We start from the raw sequence: 23,675 nt of genomic DNA, 5'->3' as shown, positions 1-23,675 counted from the left end.
TTTTGCTTTTGGCAGGTAGAGACAAGTCACTTTAATTTCCAATGTGATGCAGCTGACACATACATTGTTGGTAGGAGTGTGAAATGATACAGCCACCATGGAATGGTGTTGGTGGTTTCTTAAAAAGTTAAATGTACTTCTGCCTTCTGACCAACCATTCAACTCTTAAGTAATTACTCAAGAGAAATGAAAACATTTGCTCAAATGAAGACTTGTACTTGACTATTCATAACAGCTTCATTCTAAATAGCGAAAAACTATGAAGCAACACAAATATATGCCAACAGGTGAAACAGATAAATTGTGAAACACATAAACTGTAGTATATCTATATAAATGGTACACTATTACTTTCATTAGGAACAAATTACTGATACAAGCAATATTATGGATGACTCTCAGAATCTTTTTGCTGAGTGAAAAAAGCCAGATCCAAAATTTACTGACTGTACAGTTCTATTTATATAAAATTTGAGAAAATGGAAACTAATTTAGGGTGACAAAAAGAAGATCAGTAGTTGCCTGAGTGAGGTTGGAGAGCATGATGGACTGTGTGCTGGTTTGAAGCTGTTATGTACCCCAGAAAAGGCCATGTTCTTTTAATCCATTCCTGTGGGTGTAGATCTCTTGGAGGTGGGACCTTTTGGTTAGGCTATTTCAGTTGAGATGTGACCCATCTCATTTAAGATGGGTCTTAATCCTTTTACTGGAGTCCTTTATGAGAGGATAAAGGACACAGAAAAAGCCCGGAGAGCTTGGAGAGAAACACACAGAGAAGTCTGGAGAGAAAAAGCCCCTGGAGGAGCTGAGAGATGAAGCCACTGAAGCCAGAAGCTGAAAGCAACAAAACCCAGGGGAGAAACACCAGCAGACGCCAGCCATGTGCCTTCCCATGAGACAGAGGTGTCCCAAATGCCAGCAGCCTTTCTTCAGAGAAGGTATCCCCCTGTTGATGCCTTAATTTGGACATTCACAGCCTTAGAACTGTAAATTTGTAAGCTAATAAATCCCCATTGTAAAAGCCAACCCATTTCTGGTATATTGCATTCCAGCACACTTTAGCAAACTGAAACAGACTGCAAAGAGACCTGAAGAATTTTGGAGGGAGTGATGGAAATATTCTCTCTCTCGATTGTGGTGCTGGTTTCATGGTTATATACAACTGCAGAAACTTATTGAATTATACAATTTAAATTGATATAGTTTTTTTTTTTTTTTTTACATTAATTATGCCTCAATAAATTTGATAGTAAAATCTGGGTTTCAGTCTATGTGAGGTCTGGTCTCTATCCAGTTTAACTTTCCTCCTAGACTGCAGCTCTTCTGGTATCCCAGTGGAAAGTCATGGATATTTACAAGGGTCCTGATTTCCAATATTTGCCTCCCCAGTACTGTGAGACATTGGAAACCCTGCTTCTTAGCAATCATTTTCTGTTCTTCTCCATGGCCGATGCATAAAAATGGACAAATATGTTGAAATTTTAAGTGGTGATACACAGCAGGCTCAGTTCTCTGTGCTTCACTTTTATGTGGAATTTTAACTCCTCAAGTCTAACTTCTTTGGTAGTCCTAAACTCCAATTTTTGTCCACTTAAGCTTGTCTGACTGCCATAATTCCTGCTCAGCTTTTTTTTTTCTTAGATGCCAGTCTCTGCCTAATTTATCAACATCTTTGTCATGAACTCCTTATGAATTGACAAATTCCCTGAAGGGAAACATGATTTGAAAAATTGGCTTCTCTTCACCTTGGCTCCCTTTTCTCTGGAATCTTGGCTTCTTAAGTCCTGGCTGCCTTGGTTTCTCTCTGATTCCTATAAATGTATTTTTAAAAATATTATATAGCTTTTTTGGTTGTTCTCTGTTTTGTGCTTTATACAGATTTTCTAGATTCTCTTAGTGAGAAGACTAGTCTGATATTGGCTAATCTGTTATCCAAAGTGCCTCTTTGGAACTATTTAAGATATCTCCTTCATCTTAAGAATTCTGGAATTTCACTGGACATGTTCCTCTGTTAACTGTGCTTTAACTTGATGGGTCATTAATTTGTAAACCAGAGTAATTATTTTTTACTCAGGAATTTTTTTCCTAGTCTTTACTTAATCATTCCTCCTTCTATTTCTTTTTACGTATTTTCCACATTTGGTTTTGTGTCTATTCTTTAAAAGCTTGTGTTTTCTCAGAGAATGTACACAGCTTTCTTGTTTTTGTTTTTGTTTGTTGTGAAATATTTCTCATATTTTTTTCCTAGACTGATTCATTTGTCAAGAGTAACTATTCTGTTGTCAGTTTCTTTGTGGTATATTTTCCTTCTAGAAAAACATTAAAAAAATTTACTGCATATAAATAAGAGTTTCATTCCCGAATGAAGTACTTATCTGGCTCTGATATCACATTTGCTCCCAAGGAAATCACTGTAAGGGAAATCACAGACAAGCCCTCACCTAGCCCCACCTCCTTTTCTATTGTGTGCCATTCTACAGCCTGGGGGAGACGTTAAGTCTAATGAAAAGGCCCAGCCAGACATTAAACCCAGAAATCAAGAACAAGCAGTCCAAGATGCTGATAGAACAGGAATTCTCAGTGGCAGGTCCCCTCCCACCCAGGTGGATAAACCCCAAACACAAACAGTATAGATTGGTCTCTCTTTTCTGGCATGAAGTGGGGGTTGCAGAGCTACTATCTGTGGACCAAGACCTGGAGCAGGTTTTGGCCACCCTGGGAGATGGGCTGTGATGGGACTTCTTCCCCTGCTCTTTTAGACTCTGTGCTGTGTAAGTGACAAGGAAATTATTTGCTCTCTCTGGACTCTTTATTCAGTGCAAGTAATAAAGGAATCATTTGCTGAATATTTCTGTTGTGTCCTGAACCTGGGCTCCCATGATGCACAGTTGCAGCAACTCACTCCCCAACCCCGCTTCTGGATGTTAACTTGGTGTTGCTGCATTTGTCTTAGCATTTGCTAATAGTTGTGAGTTTTATTCCTTCTGCTTAGGGCTTTATATATTTTCTTTCTAAACTTGGAGCATCTAGAGTTCTTCATACTTGTGGCAAGAGCTATCACTTATTCTTGCTTTGGGCTATACTTTTCTATATTAATTAGATCCATCTGACTTCTACCTCTAACATCTCTCTCAAAACATTTGCTCTTTGATGGCCCTCACTAATTCTGGATACATATTGAAATTATGTGAGGAGATTTTTCAAAATAGTTTTCTGGACCCAAATTCTCAAGATTTTGATACAGAAGTTCTGCAGCAGAGTTTACTGTATGGTTTTAAAAAGCATGGTAGGGGTTCTGATGTACATCAAGGATGAGCAGCAGTCCTTTAACAAGTTAGACCAGGCACAAAAGATTTGGCTAAACTTGTGAAGTTATCACATGGAGATAATTTTCAAACATGCATTTTAGAAATATCTTTCAATATGTTTGCTGAAAAATCAATTTATATAGGATATTTTGAGGGTATGTTGAGTTCTGGTAAATGTTTTTTAAAAAATGTTCTGATTTTTATTTGTGAGATGCTTCACACTGTACAAAGTACCATCATTGGCATCATATTAATAAATCATTACAAGAAATTTATAAATGCTGCAATGAAGAAACTGAAGTTTATAGGGGACAACTTGTCATTGATTACAAAGCACTAAATGGCAGAGGAAAACCTAATCTGGAGACATTTGACTTTAAGGGCCATTCCCTTTCCAAATAATTTTTGGGCTCCCACAATACTTCTAAAAATGCTGGCAAGGCAGTTTTTAGGCATAATTATAACATAACTACAAAGTCAGTTTGTTTTGCTCTTCTAGTTAGAATGTTGACATATCATCCCTTGGTGGAAATCAATGAGTAAATATATTATACACCTTGACAACCAATAAGATGGGGGAAGTTTGGGGTAAACAAATGCATGCTAGCTGACTGAGGATCTTGACTTCAGGTTTTTACTCAAATCAATGACATTAAGCTGCTATAGTTTATTTTTATCTTGGTGCTCAGAAAGAAGCCTGAGTTAAGAGTAGGTACTTGAAATAAAAAACAGAAATCTTTGCACTGATGTTTTAAGAAGATAATGAATATAATAAGGACTGGTGGATTGTTCCCTTTACTTGCATTATTTGATTTATTTCTTTAAAGACCTCCTTGATGTATGTTCGATAATTTTAGCTATTTTATACACAAGGAAACTAAAGCTTAGAATTAAGTAACTTGAACAAGGTGAAATAGCTAGTAAGTAGTGCATTTGGGATTTAAAACCAAGCAGTGTGGATGTAGAACTTGTGGTCTAATTCTCCAGGCTGTACTACTTATCAGTGTTTAGACTATGACCCAATTACTAAGGCACCATCTTTTATCTGAGAGTTGCATTATGCCCAAGAAAATATAATCAACTTTATTAACATTGAGCTTAAAATCCATAATTAGTGATACCAGGGAAAAATAAACTTTAATTATTAACTTAAATATTTCCTGTAGCTATCAACTGAATGTGGTAAAATAGGTGAGGTATTAGGAGAGATGAGTTTTTTCACCTATCTGGTTATAGCCAAGATTAGATTATGTTTTGATAAATATAGTTAAAAATTGATGAAACTAATTATTCATTGTAACTGGATATTAACATTACTGTAAATTTAATTAAAATTATATATCATCTGCTTTTTATTGATTATAATAATTACATATTAAAGAATTGGATTGTTAGGAGAAAGTATATTCAGTAAAAAGAGGCATCATATTCTCATTATTTTATTTTAAACTAAAGTGCAATAACCGATATCAACTCTTATATGGTAGTTGCTATAATATTTTTATCATAATTAAGAGAAAATAATTAGCGTAATCAATACTGACAATAAAATTGCAGACATAATAATTGATGGCAAAAAGTATATCCTAAAAGGAATAAATAATACTGACATTTCACATAATTGGGAAGATATAATACGGGAATAGTATGGGCAGTTTTCTCTCCATATCCTAAAACATATTGGATAAGAAACTGTTTATTCATCCTTCACAAAAATGAGATTTTCTGTTTCCTTCAGCTCATCTATTTTTCCTTGTTACAATTCTGATTCAGCATCTTCTAATGAGTTTTTTTTCCCAAACTGTGCTATCTTTTATTTCATTCTCTAAAGGAACCCAATGATATGTCAGGAAAAAAAAATGTTTAGGAAGTGTTGTATTAAACATAGAGATGGAAAGTTCACTTTGGAGTTATTGAACAATTTAATATACTAATTTGCCTTCCAAAATTCCGAAAACAAGATATGGCATTTCCCAAATTTGCTTGAATATGAATTACTGTTTTTTTTTTTTTTTTCTTTTTCTTTTTAAGGCACCTCTGTTAAGAACTTTCTGAACAGTATCAGAAGATAGTTGGGAAACATTGTCTTAAAAGTCAGCTGATACATAACACGTATTTTCATGTGCCTTTGACACCGATTTTAATGGTAGATAATGAAGACTGTAGATATAATGTGTGTTTGTTCATTCACATATTTAAAAAATTTGAAATCTTATTCTGTGGCATTCGCCTTGCTAATTACTCAGGTTACAAAGAAGGAAAGAGAAGTCCTCGTGGTTTTTCTGGAGACGGGAGGATGTCATCTAAAGGAAAGTAAGTCTCAAGAGTGGTCAGTACTAGGCGGGAGACATAGTCCATATGGCTATGCCAGGGAATCAGCTTTCTCCCAAACAAGTGCTGTTTCCTTGTCTCCAATAACAGCAAAACTGTGGTATCCTTCCCTTCAAGTCTACAAGGAAATTTTATTGAAATACGTTGAGCAGAAATTGAAGTGAATTAACTTACTATAATTAATTACTGATTGCAATCGATATATCTCTGTGTTAGAGATTTATATGGTATGAGTCAGCAGATTTTGTTCTTGCCATTTGGGAGCGAACAGTGTAAAAACACTATTGCAATAAGGACAAGCAGATTTATGAAGACCTTGAATGAACCTTCTCAGCTGTTTAGAAAAACAATTAAATTTACCTTAAATGCAAGTTGAAAGATGAAGGATTTTGGAAAGGTGGGGTGTGAGAAAATGACTGATTTATAATGAGAAGAGACCATTTACTGATAAAATCAACAAAATCTTCCCACCCCTGACATCATCAAACTTTCTATTTCATTACCTCTATTTCAAAGTTGATGGTTCTCATAAACAACTTTTAAAATATTTTCCCCTATATTTTCTTCCACTTTATTTCTCCATTTTCCATCCACTTACCACCTAATTCTCTGATTCCTAAATGATTGGACTCTTTCATCCTTTGACTACCTACCAGACACACCTTATTTTCCTTTTAGATAGATTATATCCTGAATGAGCACTAAGTGACTAGGAGTCCACAAGGGAAATTTCTCAGGTTTTTAAACCTCAACTTTTCCCTTTGGGAACCTGGAATTGGTTCCTTCAGCCAAATGCTTCAAAAGGAAGGAATCCCATTTATACTATGGGGAAGAAAGAGTCAACTACTATTTTTGAATTGTCTCATTTATTAAGAATCAGGTGGTGAACGTATGGCTGGGAGGGTTGGTTAAAGAGTGGGAGTTATTAACCCATTCGATCTTGCTGGTAATTCATAAAAAGAGTTGACCAGCAAATGAGAGGAACCCTTAAATCATAGTCATAATAGGAAAAGCATAAACTGCAGTCTGTATTACTTATTTTTTTTTCAAAATAATGATGTTTTTATTTTTTTGTCTGACTGTGAATGAGTCAGCCAATAAACATTTATTTATATTCCACTCTTTTGGATTTCTACAGTAGAATCTCTAGATGGATACAAAGGAACTTAATGACATAGTCCCCACTCTCATGCAGATTGCAGACAAACTGAGGATTAAGATTCACACTTTAAATGATATCCAACCAAGAATAAATCATAGCAATGTGACAAATCATCGGATTGTATATGTTGATAGGATGGGTACCAATGGGAAATATTGGTACCAACAATTTTGGGGGAAGGTAAAGCAAGAGTAATTTTAGAATAGATCTTCTGAGCTGCATATGGAGTATGTGGAATATAAAAAAGTCATGTTTGCTGTATTCCCTGATGGTACAATGAGACAAGAAGCCTTCTCATTGCCCCTTTCATGTCCTTGTTCCTCAAAGTATAGATAAAAGGGTTAAGCATAGGAGTCACCAAACTGTAGAACAGGGACATGAATTTGTTCTTGTCCTGGGAGTTAGTATCAGAGGGTTGCACATACATACTAATTACTGGCCCGTAGAAGAGAGATATGACAATAACATGAGAACCACATGTGTTAAAGGTCTTTTTCTTTCCTTCTGAGGACCGAATCCTCAGCACAGTAGCTAAAATGAACCCATAGGAGACAAGGATAAGTGACAAGGGCACCAGGGAATAGAACATCCCCACAATGGAGAGCAATGCTACATTGAATGTGGTGTCAACACATGACATCTTGATCATCACTGGGAGCTCACACAGGAAGTCATCTACCTTGTTGTTACCACAGAATGGCAGCTGGGCTGTGAGGGATGAATGAAGCAAGGAGTTAACCAAACCACTTAGCCATGCTATAGTCACTAGTAGCACACAGAGTCGCTGATGCATGATAGTCGGGTACCTCAAGGGCTTGCAGATGGCAATATAACGATCCAAGGACATCACTGCTAAGAGGATGCATTCAGTGGCCCCCAGGAAGTGAAACATATAAAACTGGGCCACGCAGCCCCCATAGCTAATAGACTTATCTGGACCCCAGAGGTTCAGCAGCAGCTGAGGGATGGTGGTTGTAGTAAAACACAGGTCCAGGAAGGAGAGGTTGGAAAGGAAGAAGTACATAGGGCTGTCAAGTTGAGGATCTACTTTGAATACCACGATAATTGAGATGTTGCCCAGCAGTGTGAAGATGTACGCAACAAGCACGATAATGAAGAGAGGCCTTTCCAACCAAGGATGGTCAGAGAAACCCAAGAGAATGAAGATTTTTGGAGTACTCCCATTCCCTGGATTCATGACTGTCTTTGGTCTTGTTGGTAGATTCAAATCGAACTGAAGCTTTGTATTTCAATATTTAATTTCTTTGATTGTTAATTTATCTAGTTAAAATTGAGTTATGAGGGGATTTTCTCTGTGCTGCAACTTCAGTGAAGCGATTTGAGATTTGCAAGCATGACAAATTGAGTCTAAATGCCACAAATAATTATTTTTGCAGTGTCTATAAAAGAAAGATTAACATATCTCCATAATTTAGCCAAGAAATGCAATATAGCAAATTTTGATGGACTAATCCCACAATTGATCTTTTATTAGGGAATAGAATAAAATGAAGGAATGAATGATTTGAACAAGTGTCCAAGAATCACCCATGCTGACTTACCACATTGCTTTCATCCATAGCTTGCTGTCCCTGACCATACTCTGGTTGTATTTAGGAGTTTAAAGATAAGTTCAGAATGGATTGAGCTCCACGTGGTTCTGTCTGATTTGTGTAGAAACAACAGCACATAGTACTATTCCTTAGGCCGACTTCCTAAACCCTAGAATGACTTTTTGCCAACATAAAACTTTGTCATAAAAAGAAACATACAGATGAAAGGAAATTATCCTTTGCAACATGTTTAGTACTTGAAAAACAAGACAACAATTGATTGCACAGCCTGGTGATAGGTCATTAGAGGCATCAGTACTTATAAACACATTATGGTATTTGTTAGTGTGTTACATGCTGTGGATTGTAATCTAGCATACGTTTTAACAGGTGTTTGTTATTTTATTGATTTACTGAATTTCTTTCCATTAAAGTGTGAGTATGTGTGTGCTTGTATGAATTGAGTTGTGATGTAAAATATATTTCTTACTATAAGAAATGATAGAAAGTTTGAAAAACACTGGTGCGTAGAAAAAGTAAACAAGAGAAAATCCGAAAATCTGGATCCAGTCTACTGCCAATAGTTGATATACAAACCTTTTATGCATTGCTTAAATGTTTGGAATCTCTGTTACCTCCCTTGCTGTGTTATGAGGATTAGTTAATCCAATATGTGTGACCACATTTTTTAAAGCGCAATATCTAGTTTTGGTTATTTTCATGAAATCAGTGCTTTGTTTGATTCTGAGTATGTATCTGTTAATTTGTCTTCTGGTTGTATACAAATATTAGCAGTGTCCCTAAACCCTGATAAGAAGTCTCATAAGGTTTGCATTTTCTTCCCTTTTATTTCCTTAAATTACTCAGATCACATGGCTTGAATCTGACATTAATGATTTCAAGATTTTTAGGTCAGTATACATATACTTTTGTTAATGGAAATGCTCACTAATGCAAACTGTTCCCCAGATCATTTTTCAGACATGTTTTGATGTTTTAAATTATAATGATATTCTATTGATATGGAAAGGTGTTGATTTATTCACACATTTTTAGTAATACAATGCTGCATATAAAGGTCATACATGCACAAGAGTGTGCAAAAAGATTAAATCAATCAAGCTAAACAGATTAACCCTCCCTCCTCCCATAACACCTACCTTAAGTCAGTGTTGATGTGCAGTAGTGGTATCCCCCTTTTCTAGCAAAAAAGACATTGAACTTTTCTTTCCATCAGAATGCAATGTTAAGTGGGGATAAACATTGACTATACTGTCTGTACTCAGTGGCTTTTGTCATGTTATCAGTTCTCACTTCTTATTTATTTAATTTGAAGGACCGTAAGTATTTTTAGAAGTGGAAGCCTATTTTCCTCTAAAATAATAGTTAAGACAGGGTTGTCACTCTTTATATAAAGCTGTAGGACTTTGCCCTCCATACAGATAATTAACCTCAGTGGAAATGTCTTGGCAAGAGATACTATGGAAATCCGTTAGTGTGTATATTACTTTCAACTTTCATCTTCCCTCAGTAAAATGAAATTAGGAATTTTGGCATTTTCCACACCCAGTTGAATGATGGACTCAAGAATAAAGGACCTTAGACAACTCAATCTACTGCAACAATTTAATAGAAAATTTCCTTGGATCACCAGGGAAAACTTAAAACAAACATTTTTGGTGTCAAGATCAAATTTTCTTTTATTTGTATTTTTCTCATGATACTATTTCTTGAGATTCCTGCTGTAATAAAGGCAGAACAATCCTAGTTCTACATAGAGGTAGAAGAGGCAACCACCTTCCAAAATGTTATTTAAGGAACCAAAAGGCTCTTGCCTTTGAATATTTTTTCCGCAATAGCCTAACACAGTATAGACATTTCATCTGACCTAACACTGAAGTTCCTCAGTTGGTTTAAAGAACAAAAGCATTGTGTTGAGATGAAACTAATATACATTAATGCTCATTCATTCATTCATTCAATCAATAGCTATTTACTAAGAGCCTAAGCTGTTAGGGGACAGTCCAAACATAGCCTGCTGCCTTTCACCATGATCCACAAATAAACCCTGTGCTCACTATTGAGTTAGCCTGGTTTCTAGGACAGGTGGGTAAATATGGGCTCACTTCCTTCTCAAGAGTGCTGTGAGGCCAAATACATCCCCTAGAAGATAGTGGTCTGGGGCTCATGGTTTTGTTCAACTCTCCAGATGGGTCTGATCATCCTGCTTGGAGTGATTTTGAGCATCTGCCTGGTTTACTTTTGCCTCTGACTAATACCTGGTTTTGGACACAGCCCCTCAAAGACCCTTTCAGGTCCATGATGGGGAAGCCTGTGTTTTTCATTCAGGTCCTGAAATATCAAGAGGTGGAGTTGAGGAGGCTGGCTTCTACTAGAAGCCTATGTGTGATTTTTCAGGTCTGAGCATAGCTAATTCAAAGGCTTCACCTGACAGGCCTCATGTACAGCCAGTGCAACTGACAGATGTGGTGCACAGCCAGCACATGGCAGTCTCAGAAGGACTTGCAGTCAAGGGCTCAGGCCTGCCTGGCTGTTCCCGTTCTTACACAAAACTGCATTCCAAAACCCAGGGCTTAAGGCATGTGCGCTGAGGACTCCTTATCAGAGGCAGAAGGAAGAGACCCATAATCATATTAGTTGCCCTCTGGAGTGTCTTGAGGTCAAACACATCCCTTACAGATGACAAATGGTGGCCTGCCTGCACATTCCTGGCCCCGTACCCCATCATATGTAAAGATTCATTGTTAAACACTAGCTTCTAGCAGAGTTATAGTGTCTAAAGTCCTGAAGACCTAAAAAAACTTGTTGAAATTTCGTTGTCAAATAATAGTGATCCTTTAAATCAGAAATCATCCAATTTTCTTACAAATAAGTTATTTACTGCTACTGATATTGAATAGTTTATCTCTTTACTCTCAGTTAATTTTCTTACGTGTATTTCAGAGAGCATGAATATATTATTATTCATAATTTGAACAATATAAGAGTAAGTTTTCAGAGGAAATAAAAATCTGTTCTCAAAAAAAAAAAAAATAGATTCATCGGAGACAGTCAGGCTAAAGTAAGTACGCTTTATGGCGTTGAGTTCACCCCTGGTGTATTTGTTCCTGTGGAGAGGGAGCAGAAGACCCAAGGACGTCCTACCCCTGACAATTCACAATGCACACGTTTTCTGCCCCTGACCCCCATTCCTCTATACACTTTCTTTATTCTAAGCAGCCATATAACCTACTTCCCTGCCACTTTGCTTTGAGCAGCAACCTTCTTTTCTTCTGCTCCACATGCATGCAACTTAGCTCAATAACTTATTCTGCACCATGATTTCCAGAGCTGGGCATTCTGTTCTGAAGTGAACGGAAGGCTTAAAGGAAAAGAACTGAGGGTACAAGAAGAGGAAGAAATTAAGACTTAAGACTTTGATGTCTTCTTACTGGAGTTTGCATCCTTCCAGCCTAACCTACAGAATTTGGACTTGTCAGTCCCCACAACTGTGCTAGCCAATTCCTTAAAATAAATCTCTTATATATGTTAAAGTAAAAAAAATTTCATGCAATTTATTATCTCACAGTTTAACTGAGTGATTCATGAATCAGGCAGCATCCCATACAGAAAGTAGAAGAAAGCCCCGCTGAGTGGGTGGAAATAGGGAACTTGCGAAGGGCAAATGTGGGAGCAAGTGAGGAAATGTTCTGATTGGCTGACATTGTTACCATTTTACATAAAGAGTCTTACAAAATGGGAAGCAGGTGGTTGCTTTGGAATGAGGAATTTAGCTGGTGATAATTGATGAAGGTCTAGCTGTATTTAAATTTGTTCTTCCGGGTGATTGATATTTTAGATGCAATTGGCAAAATCTCAATACAGACTGTAGATTAGATAATAGTATTATGTTAATGTAAAAATATGATTTTGATAATGTACAGGTTATATGTGTGAGAATTTCCCATTCTTTGGAACTACATATGTAAATGGGGAAAAATGTAAACAATGGGTAATTCTGGGTAAAGGATATATAGAATTCTTGTGACTTTTAAACAATTATATTGAAATACAATATAAATATAAAATATATTAAATTATTTCAAAATGAAAAGAGAAAAAGACAAAGAAATACTGGAAGGCAAGATATTTCCTGCCAGATCAAGGCCTTAGCATGCTGTTTTCTTCTATTTTGAATGCTTTCCCCTGATATTTACCTAATTTATTTCTATGTCATTTACAAGTCTGAACCTAAATGATCATTCCTCAGGAGGATTTTCTTTGACTCTCCTGATTTAAATTAATCACCCATTTTATTCATGAAGCCTTGTCATTTTTACTTCAAGGCATTTATTATAATTTGCAATCAGATGTTTAGTAAGGTTAATTGTTCTTCTTCCCCACTAGACTTTAAACTCTGAGAGGGCACGATTGTGTTTCTCTTGTTCATCAGTGATACCCAGCTATTAGCAAAACCCATGTATACAGTAGGTGCTCAATAAATATTAGGCAAATAAATGATTATACCACCTCTGTTTCTGGATGTGCACTTATTTTAGGAGAGCAGGAAAATTTGGAGTGTTTCAGATTAAAGCAGTATGTGCTATATATATGTTTAAAATTTTGAACCTATTAGATTTTTTCTTTTTTTTTAAATTCAATTTCATTTAGATATATTCACACACCATACAGCCATTCAAAATGTACAATTGTTCACAGTACCACCACACAGTTGTGCATTAATCACCACAATTTTTGAACATTTTTATTACTGCAAAAAACTGCAATAAGAATAACAATTAAAGTAAAAAAGAATACCCCAAATATCCCATCCCCTCCATCCCTCCCTATTGTTCATTTACTTTTTGTCCCTATTTTTCTACTCATCTATCCATACACTAGATAAAGGAAGTATGAGCCACAAGGTTTTCACAATCATATGGTCACACAGTGTAAGCTATATAGTTATGTAATCATCCTCGAGAATCAAGGCCACTGGGCTGCAGTTCAACAGTGTTAGATATTTCCCTCTAGCCACTCCAATACTCCAAAAACTAAAAAGGGATATATATATATATATATATATATATATATATATATATATATATATAATGCATAAGAATAACCTCCAGAATGTCCTCTTGCCTCCATTTGAAATCTCTCAGCCACTGAAACTTTATTTTGTTTCATCCCTCTTTCTCCTTTCAGTCCAGATGCTGGGTCCAGGTTCATCCCTGGGAGTCATGTCCCACATAGCGGGGAGGGCAGTGAGTCTTCCCGCTGAGGTGGCTTAGAGAGAGGCCACATCTGGGCAGCAAAAAAGACTCTCTCAGGGTTACTCCCAGGCACAATTACAAGCAGGCCCAGCCTCTCCACCTCAATGACAAGCTTCACAAGGGCAAGCCCCAAGATCAAGGGCTCAGCCTTCCAAATTGGGAGTTCCCAATGCTTGTGAGAACACCAGTAATTCCCCAAGTGGGAAATTCAACACCTCCACACTCTTCCCCAATACCTCAAGGGGTCCCCACAAACATACTTCTATTCTCTGTCTAAATTACTCTGAGATATATCTGGGCTTCACACCAATCTGCCTCTACAAACCAATAAGATCTCACTCCCTATTCAAAGTTCCATGCAATTATGTTATCTGAATCAACTGACCATACAAATCAAATTATATAGTATGCTACAGAAAATATAGATTTTTTTCCACCAAAAGTGATTAGGTACATTCCTCTTTCCACTCCATACTTTCTCCAGCACTTGTATCCCTCTGTTTATTCTCTGAACAGTTTTATTCACACACCATACATTCTCTCCTAAGTAAACAATCAAAAGTTCTGGGTACAATGACATGGCCATGCATTCACCACCACATTCTATATGAGGACATTTCCATTTCCTCCACAAAGAAAGAGGAAGAGGAGAATAAAGAAAAAAGACAAAAATAGAAAGAAAAATAAATGATGACTAAAAAAAATAAAATACAATTAAAATTTCAGACAACAACACTAACACCAAGAATCCCATAACCTTCCCCTACATCCCCCTCCCGTAGACATTTAGCTTTGGTACATTGCCTCTGCCACAGTCAATGGAAGCATATTACAATGTTACTGTTAACCATAGACTCCAGTCCACATCAATTGCATTCCTTCCCCAATACCATCCCATTTTCAACACCCTACAAAGTCGACACTAATTTTTTCTCCCTCGTGAAAACACTCCCATATTTGTGTATTCAGTCACAATCAGTGACCACTCTAGGCTTCACTAAGTTATACAGTCCCAGTCTTCATCCACCATCTCCCCCCCCCCCCTGGTGTCACACATACCCCTAACCCTCCTCCCTCAACTGTACTCGCTGTCATCTCCATCAGTGTACCACAACACTGTGCCACCATCACACAGCACTGTGCCATCCTTCTCTGGATCCACACAATCAATTCTGCTGAACATTCTATACTCCCTCAGCATCTCTACCCCCCTTCCATCTCCTGATATCTTCACTTCTACACTCTTCCAAACCTCTCTCTCCTGTCTTTTCCTATCTGTCTATAGCACTCCCTTTAGTATTTCTTATAGAGGAGGTCTCCTGTTCTCAAACTCTCTCAGTGTCTATCTGTAAATATTTTAAACTCTCCCTCATTTTTGAAGGATGGTTTTGATGGATATAAGATTCTTTGTTGGCAGTTTTTCTCTTTCAGTATCTTGAATATATCATACCACTGCCTTTTCATCTCCATAATTTCTGTTGAGAGATGTGCACGTAGTCTTATTGAGCCTCTCTTGCATGTGATGTATTGCTTTTCTCTTGCTGTTTTCAGAACTCTTTGTCTTTGACATTTGAAACTCTGCTTAGTAAGTGTCTTGGAGTAGGTCTATTTGGATCAATTCTGTTTGGGGTATGCTGTGCTTCTTTGCCCTGTAATTTCATGTCTTTCATAAGAGTTGGGAAATTTTCATTGATTATTTTCTCTGTTATTCTTTCTGCCCCTTTTCCCTTCTCTTCTCCTTCTGGGACACCTTAACACATATATTCATGCACTTCATGTTGTCATTCAGTTCCCTGATACTCTGCTCATATTTTTCCATTCTTTCCCCCATCTATTCTTTGTGTGTAGGATTTCAGATGTCCTGCTGCTAGTTCACTAATCCTTTCTTCTGTCTCTCCAAGTGTGCTATTGTATGTCTCCATTGTATTTTTCATCTCTTCTGTTGTGCCCTTCATTCACATAAGTTCTGCCATTTGTTTTTCCAAGCTTATGAATTGTTCCTTATGGTCACACAGTATCTTCTTTATATTCTTATCTCTTTTGTCACATTTTCTTTCAACTTGTTGATTTGATTTAGAAGATTTGTTTGAACATCTATAATTAGTTGTTTCAACTCCTGAATCTAAGTTGAGGTGTTAGTTTGTTCCTCTGACTGGGCCATATCTTTGTGTTTCCTGGTGTGGCTCATGATTTTCTGCTCTCTACACACCTAATTTTGTTGATTAGTTTATTATGGAGGCTGTTTTCTCTCTTTTGCCTAGGGTTTTCTTGTTGGTTGTCTTTGATCTCTACTTTTCTTGTTTCTCTCACTGGCCATTTGTCAGATTGTCTCTGCCCCCAAGTCTTCCCATAATTTAATTGCAAGGTGAACTAGCAATGAGACAGGAGGCAATGCTCACTTCTGTCTATGAGGGGAGTTTTATGACATGGGAACAAAGGGAGGTGGAGACAGGGATAGGATTAAGGTTGGCATATTTTGATTGGTTGTTTACAGAACTATTTTTTGATATATATATATATATAGAAATATGTCTGTGGGACAGATATTATTTTCTCCCTGAGGGACTGCTCACATTTTATTTGTTTCCAACAACACCTCATCCTCATCACCTTTAGCTAAAGTTATATGACTTGTAGTCAAACAAGCTCAGAAGAAAATGTTAGAACAAAGGCTATCTCCATGAACCAGTTTTGCCTGCCCATGGTTTCATAAGTAAAAATTTTGCAACTTATTTTAGAGACATCTACTCCAACATTCAGGTTCTCAGTCAACAATTTCTCAGCCTACTTACAAAATAATTTTATAAATATTTAGAAATTTATAAGACATTAATAATTTAAATAACAAATATAAGGTTATATGCATCCTAAAATTTAAATCACCATCAATACTCCAAAATATCTTATATTACAAATAACTACATTAATATACTGAGTGACATCACCAACATGGTGATGTAAAAAAGCTACTGAAAACTTCTATCCAGAGATTCAATGAAAAAACAGACAATTCTCAATTGTTTGAAACTCTGGAGAAGGATATAGACTGGAGAACAATCCTGCAAATGGTGAATTGAAGAAAGAAAAAACATAACAGATAGGAATCTTCCATCCCAGACCAGCTGGTCCTCTCCTCTCCTCCTCACTTTGTCTCTGTGTGGGAAAAGTACAGAATCAGCAAACAGGACTCTTCCTACCAGGGACACAGACTCTGAAATCTCTCACAGCAGTGAGGCATACCCCCATTGTTTGAAGAACAGAGGACAGGGGAGGACATTTCAAGGCCCAGGTCAGTGAAGGACAAAAAGACTGAAAAAATGTGGACAGAGACTGTGTTTCCAGCCCTGAGTCTGAAAGCCCTTTCCCCCACCCTTGAGGGAAGCAACAGCCAGCAGCCATTTCCTTGCCTTGGTGATGGCTGGAGTACTGGGACAGCAGAGGGAGTACTTTGCTACAAGTGGAGCCCCACATCAAGCCAAATTTTGGCCAACAAAGTGAGGACATAGGAATCCCGCAGCTTCTACTCACCTGTGTAGATGCAGCCTGTGCTCGGAGGCAAAACAGCTTCTGAGGATGATTAAGTTACCGAGCAGCACCATCTGCTGGACAGTCTGGAAGGTGCAAGGGAATTGAAACACTTTCAAAACGAAGCTTCACACTCTTTCTTAGGGCCACAGGAGCTGGTCTACATGCCCTGTACAGAAACCCAGCTCTATTTTGGCTGAAAAATACAGAAGACCCAACTGTTAAAGCAGGACTTTAAAACAAAACCAGGTCTTGCTAGCTGGTGGAAAATAGAGCACTAGTGGAAGCCAGCAGGAGTGTATAATCACACACAGTGAACTTCTGGGGTGCTCAGTGCCTACCTCCCATCCATGTGGCAGGCCATGGTGGGTGCCTGATTATCAAATATTATGAAATTATTTTGTAAGCAGGCTGAAGAAATTGTTGACTGAGAACCTAAACTTTAGAGTAGACGTCTCTAAAATAAGTTGCAAAATTTTTACTTATGAAACCATGGGCAGGCAAAACCAGTTAATGGAGATATCCTCTGTTCTAACCTTTTCTTCTGAGCTTGTTTGACTGCAAGTCATATAACTTTAGCTAAAGGTGATGAAGATGAGGTGTTGTTGGAAACAAAATGTGAGCAGTCCCTCAGAGAGAGGATAATATCTGTCCTACTGCCATATTTCTATATATATATCAAAAAACAGTTCTGTAAACAACCAATCAAAATATGCCAACCTTAATCCTACCCCTGTCTCCACCTCCATTTGTTCCCATGTCATAAAACTCCCCTGATAGACAGATGTGAGCATTGCCTCCTGTCTCATTGATAGTTCACATTGCAATTAAATTATAGGGCATTAATAATTTCAGTAACAATCCTAATGTCATGATATTGGCTTCTGTGTACTTTAGGTAGCAAGCCCATTGCTAGGTGACACATTAGTCTAATAGTTATTTCATGGTCAATAGTTTCTCACTTTAAATTAAATTCCTCTTCAGTTTATTATAATTCTTAGATATATTTAGCAGAAACCAAATAAACATCAGTAGAAATTTTTTTTTAAGGTGAAAGAGATGAGGAGCACCACTCTATAATGTTTAATTTTTTTCTTAATATTAAAGAAATGTTATAGTTGCAGGTATTAAGACCCAGTGTTTAAAGAATCCTGGAATATTCTTAGCATGTAATGCTCATGAAAAAAGCAAAGTATAAAACACCATGGCAGAAACTTTAAATATTTGAATTTTAAATATTGTGAATTTAAAGATGCATTGTTTTCCATAAATCTGTTTGCTTTTACTATAATATAGGCAATGCACTATATTATTTTTAAAAGAAAAAATGATTAATGACTATATGAGACTGTCATTAGATTTTTATTTTATACAGAGATATGCAATTTCTTTAGCCCTTAATAATTTAAGTTTATATCCCACCATGAAATTTCATACCATATTGTCCCCAGTCCCTCAGTGTAGAGTTTCATATCTCTGAAAATTCCTACCATAGAATAAGTGAATACTTGCATATTAGCTAAAATTATCCACAGTTTTGATACCTGAGCATTAAAATTTTCTGCCTCAACAACTAATTGCTGAGAAAGCTTTGATGAGCCAAACCAAACTTTGTTCCTATGCTCATGGAACTAACAGTCCAGTGGTAAATAAAGACATTTATCAAATGATCCCTTTAAAAGTAAAAATGCTGCAAAGGAGAGGTACATGATAAGCATCTAAAATAACAGGTATTTGACTGAATCAGGGAGACCAAAATACCCTAAGTAAATGGTGAGGCCTGAAGATTAGTAGCTAGGTAACTAGTTTACGTAGTAACTAGTTAAAGGTGAATGGGAAAGGTATTCCAGGTAGAAAAAACAACATGTCACATGTTCTGTGGTGGAAGGAAATGTGATAAGTGCAAGAGACAGAGAAGTTGTATGGCTAGGAAGTGAATATTTGTCTTCATCTAGTGATCAGTGGAAAGTCACTGATAATCTACAGTATGAGTGGGAAGAATGGAATGAATGTATTTGCATTTGTAATGATTACTCTGGCTACAGTTTGTGAAGTGGATTGCAAATGTTGAGAGGAGTGCATAAAGGTATATTGGATAATAAATTAGATCTAGGCAAAAAGTTGGTACTAGAAGGAGTGTGAAAAGGGAAAGAAATGGAGAGATGAGGGGAACATAAGAGGAGTGATTAATATGTTTGGTATTGATTTTGATATGGGGACTTAAGCAAACAATTGTGTATGGTATGGCTCATGATTTTTGACTGGCAAATTTTACCAAATATGAATCCATTCATTAAAACGTTGAACTTCAGAAGACGATTGTGTGGCAAAGGGAGAGGATGTATTCAACTTTTAGATGTGTTGAGTAGGAAGTTCTTTTCATGTATTCAATGAGAGATGCCAATGGCATATATAGATTTGGTGGAAAAAAGATGCCTGGTCTAGAGATATAATTGTTTTTGTCTTAGTGCTTTGTATTTCTTATGACTTTTGTTTTCAAGACATCTAGATTTTGAATACCATGTATTTGAAGTGTTTCTGTTTCCCATTGATTTGAAATGTCACTTCAGTAAACTTTATTATTGTATGAATCATATTCTGCTCTTATGTTTTTAGTTAATTTCTGCTGATGATGCTAACTCCTATGCTTATAATTCTTTAATTATTTTGCTTTCCTTATTGGATAAGGTTCAAACATTTGGTGAACATCTCCAGCCTCATACTGTATGTTCCTTGTATTCTGTGTTTTTACCATACTAAGTTACTCATAATGTCTGAAAAGCTTTGTTTAGTAAATCCTTCTCTGTTGCCTGGGTGTTGCTTCCTCTATGTCCTTATATTACTAATCAGATAATCATTTAAGTGTCTCAGTTTAAGGGTCTTTTCCTCCAGGAAACTCAATTTGGGATCACTGGTTATTTAATCATCAAGATGTGGAAGCACCTAACTAAGGTGGTGCACAAGATTATTCTAGAACAAATAGTATAAAAGTGGGATGGTGAACATTGAAATCTCCTGGCTAATCTGACATTATTGGAGGGAATAATCATGACTTTGCTTCAAGAAATAGAGTGCATTGTGGGACCTCTGGAAAACAGATTTATTTATTTATTTATTGCAGTTTTTAAGTTGCAATGATTTATTTGATTTATTTTTTTTAATTAAATTCAGTTGTATTGAAATATATTCACATACCATACAATCATCCATGTGGAAAACAGATTTATTTTAATATAGACAAGAGATATTATGGTCTCAGTGTTGCCTCCTGAACAGTAGAATTCAGTGAAATAATGAAAGCCTGTAAATGGGAAAAATAGTTCAAAAGTTATTATTCTCTTCAAGGATAAAGAGAAGCTCAGAAAATTCTCATCATCATGGAATACTTATTTCTTACAGAAAATGATTCTTGACACCATTCTCTTGCAGGACTGCTTCATATCCTTATTTCTCAGGCTATAGATTAGGGGGTTCAACATGGGTGTGATGATTCCATAGAAGAGCGAAACCATCTTTCCCCAGTCCTTAGAGGTGGATGAAGGTGGCTGTAGATATATATAGATGGCTGTCCCAAAAAAGAGCGACACTACAACCATGTGGGACCCACATGTCCCAAAAGCTTTTCGCCGTCCTTCTGCTGATCTGATTCTCAATACTGCCTGAGCTATGAAGCCATAGGAGATGAGGATCAATGTGACTGGGATTAGCAGAATTAATACACTAAAGAAAAAAAGCTCAGCCTCAATAGGCTTTGTGTCAGCACATGACAACTTGAGAAGGGCAGGGACCTCACAGAAGAAGTGGTCCACTTCCCGGTGACCACAGCGTGGCATGTTAAGGGTCAAAGAAGATTGCAGCACTGAGTTGCTGACACCTGTGAGCCATGAGAAAGCTGCCATCTTTCGGCAGAACCCAGGATTCATGATGACTACATAGTGGAGGGGTCTGCAGATCGCCACAAATCTGTCAAAGGACATAACAGTCAGGAGGAGACACTCGGTAGCACCCAGGGCCAGGAAGATGATGAGCTGGGCCACACAGCCACCATAGCTGATGGTCTTTTTATTGTGACAAATGCTTGCCAGCATGTGAGGGACTGTGCTTGTGGTATAACAGAGATCTAAGACGGAAAGATTAGTGAGAAAGAAATACATGGGTGTTTGAAGTTTGGGATCCAGAATGCACACCGTCATGATGGACACATTTCCGAAGATGGTGAATGTGTAGGATATTAACAGAACCACAAGAAGGGGCATCTGCAGCCAGGGCCTGTCTGAGAAGCCAAGTAGTATAAACTCTTTGGGGGAGCTCTCATTTGCCCAATTCATGATGATTCACTTAGTTTTGATGACCTAAAATCATAAAATAGGAACGTAGTCAGTAGATATTTGTTGAAGACTCTTATTTGAACTGAATTGAATTTAGAGTAATTATAATAAATAATATTATATGTAAAATGATAATAGATCAGCACCAAGTATAATTTACAGTCATTTAAATGGAATCCTTAGGAATATAGTATCCTAGGTGAATCATTACAATGGTTACATAATGGTTAAAAAGAAGTTTCTCTGTTTTCAGTAGCTTTGTTTGAATAGCTTTATGAAGTTAATCATTACATTTAAATGATATAAGATATACAGAATTATGATCATAAAGTATGTAAGTGATCAATACATTTCAAACCCTTCCCCCTTTTCTTACCTGCTAAGCTATCTTCATAAACATTTTAATAATCAATACTACTTTTAATCCAATTATTTTAAATTAGGTTCAAAATGTTGAGCAAATTAATATAGAGAGTTATGTTCCACCTAAATCTGCAATTGATCTATAGAAATTCTACTTATTTTAGTAACATATTCATGTGATTTTTGGGGGTTGTCTCTTTATCCTAAATGACATTTATGCTGCCCATCCCCACAAAGAACTATCATGGTTATTTGATGCTTTTATTCAAGGCAAAACTATGGTTTACTTGTTATACATGGTAATGATCATAGGTGACATTTCCCCTTCTCCAAACATCTGAATAAAATAGTAAAACTGATATCATTGCTTGATCTATATTTCATTGCTACTGTGACTCAGCATGATTAAATAATTTGCTTATAGCACACTCAGTAACGGTGAAGCCAAGACTCAGAATTTAAAAACCACTCTTTCTTTTATACCCAATTTCCCCCCAACTATACAGACAGCACAAGAATGACTACATGCAACACATCAGTGGTTCTAAAGTAAAACAGGAACAGCACCAAGAAAAAGAAAATCAATTTGATTTTCTCAGTCTGAGAAACTTGTCAGTTATTTAGTTTAATGACCTAAGTGCACCTAAATTTCTTCAGTGTATTTTGCATGTTTAAATGCAAGGTTAGTGAGATGATTAAACCAGTTGGATTAAGCAGAATTGTCTTGGCTGCTGACACACTGCTGGCCACTCTAAAGCTGCCAAAAAGTACATCTTCCCTTACCTTGCCAGAGCCTGCGCTGATTTCCTGGAGACCACCCTGAGCACCCAAAACCCAGAGCTGCCTGTTCGAGGAGCCAGACCTGACCCAGCACTGCTGATCCATGCCCAGGCTGAGTTAGCACTCAAGTCCGAGGGATTCTGATATCAACTTCCAGACCACAGGGAAACTCTGAATGTCAAAGAAGTTGTGGTTTTTTGAGGCAGCTCTCAACTGGGCCAAAATAGAATGCCAGCAACAAAATACAGCCTTGAGCATTGAAAATTAATGCAAAGTTCTCAGAAAGGTGCTTTGCTTGATCCGAATGCCCACAATGGCCCTTGATGATTTTGCCAGTGGTGCTGTGTAGTCTGGAGTTTTGACTGTCAATAAGACCAATATTTTCCTCTGGTACACTGCAGCCAAAAAACCGCGGTTGCAGTTCGTGAGCAAAGCCTGCAAGGACCTTGTCCCCCAGCGCTGTCACCGTTTCCAGTCTTGTGCCTATCGGAGCAACCAGTAGCACCGTGGAGGTCTCTGTGACAGCAGCCAGTTTGCAGTTGATAAGAGTGTTCATCGCTGGCTTTGGGCTGTGTGGCTCCAGCTGTGGCTCTACAGAATCCAGTGCCAAGATTGAACTCAAGAGGCAGGATATGCGCTAGGGCAGAATCTGGGCAAGTTACTTCTCAGATGGCTCCAGCAACACCTTCCTGGTGTGGTTCCAGAATCTTGTGCAGACTGAGTTGGACACCTACACAACCATCATGATCCTGGTTGGCAACGAACTCAGCTACTTTGGGCAGGAAGGCATGGCAGGGGTTCAGTGTGGCAAAGTGACAGTCCAGTTTCAGCGCTCCTCGAACAACACCACTGGCCCTGGGGGTAAAGGGAGGGAAGATCCTGAACTCATACTCTGTGCTTGAAAACCTTCATGAAGCAGAGGTTCCTCTTCCTACTTGCTTGATGCTTAGCTCATCTTCAGATATGTGATCAGTGCAGGTAATTTGTAATCTATGAAGCTGTAAGCAGTTCCTAATTTTTTTTAACCTTTTAATTGTGTACAGGCAAAA

The 23,675-nt window shown here is 37.3% G+C and overlaps 2 protein-coding genes and 1 pseudogene across 2 annotated transcripts; 1 reads left to right on the top strand and 2 right to left on the bottom strand.

Moving 5' to 3' along the window:
- Window positions 1–7,048: 7,048 nt before the first annotated feature.
- Window positions 7,049–7,999, bottom strand: LOC119540315 (olfactory receptor 2B11-like). The gene has a single exon (XM_037844440.1). It carries the CDS (start codon window positions 7,997–7,999, stop codon window positions 7,049–7,051), a length of 951 nt encoding a protein of 316 aa, XP_037700368.1.
- Window positions 8,000–20,541: 12,542 nt separating this feature from the next.
- On the bottom strand, window positions 20,542–21,483 carry LOC119540884 (putative olfactory receptor 2B3). The gene has a single exon (XM_037844775.1). The coding sequence runs from the start codon at window positions 21,481–21,483 to the stop codon at window positions 20,542–20,544; it is 942 nt and encodes a 313-aa protein (XP_037700703.1).
- A 1,054-nt stretch (window positions 21,484–22,537) lies between these two features.
- Window positions 22,538–23,528, top strand: LOC119540772 (annotated as a pseudogene).
- Window positions 23,529–23,675: the final 147 nt, after the last annotated feature.

The sequence above is a fragment of the Choloepus didactylus genome, chromosome 7 (assembly GCF_015220235.1).
Source record: "Choloepus didactylus isolate mChoDid1 chromosome 7, mChoDid1.pri, whole genome shotgun sequence".
NCBI lineage: Eukaryota > Metazoa > Chordata > Mammalia > Pilosa > Megalonychidae > Choloepus > Choloepus didactylus.
Note: the sequence above shows the minus strand (reverse complement) of the source record. Positions and strands in the feature narration are given on the sequence as shown.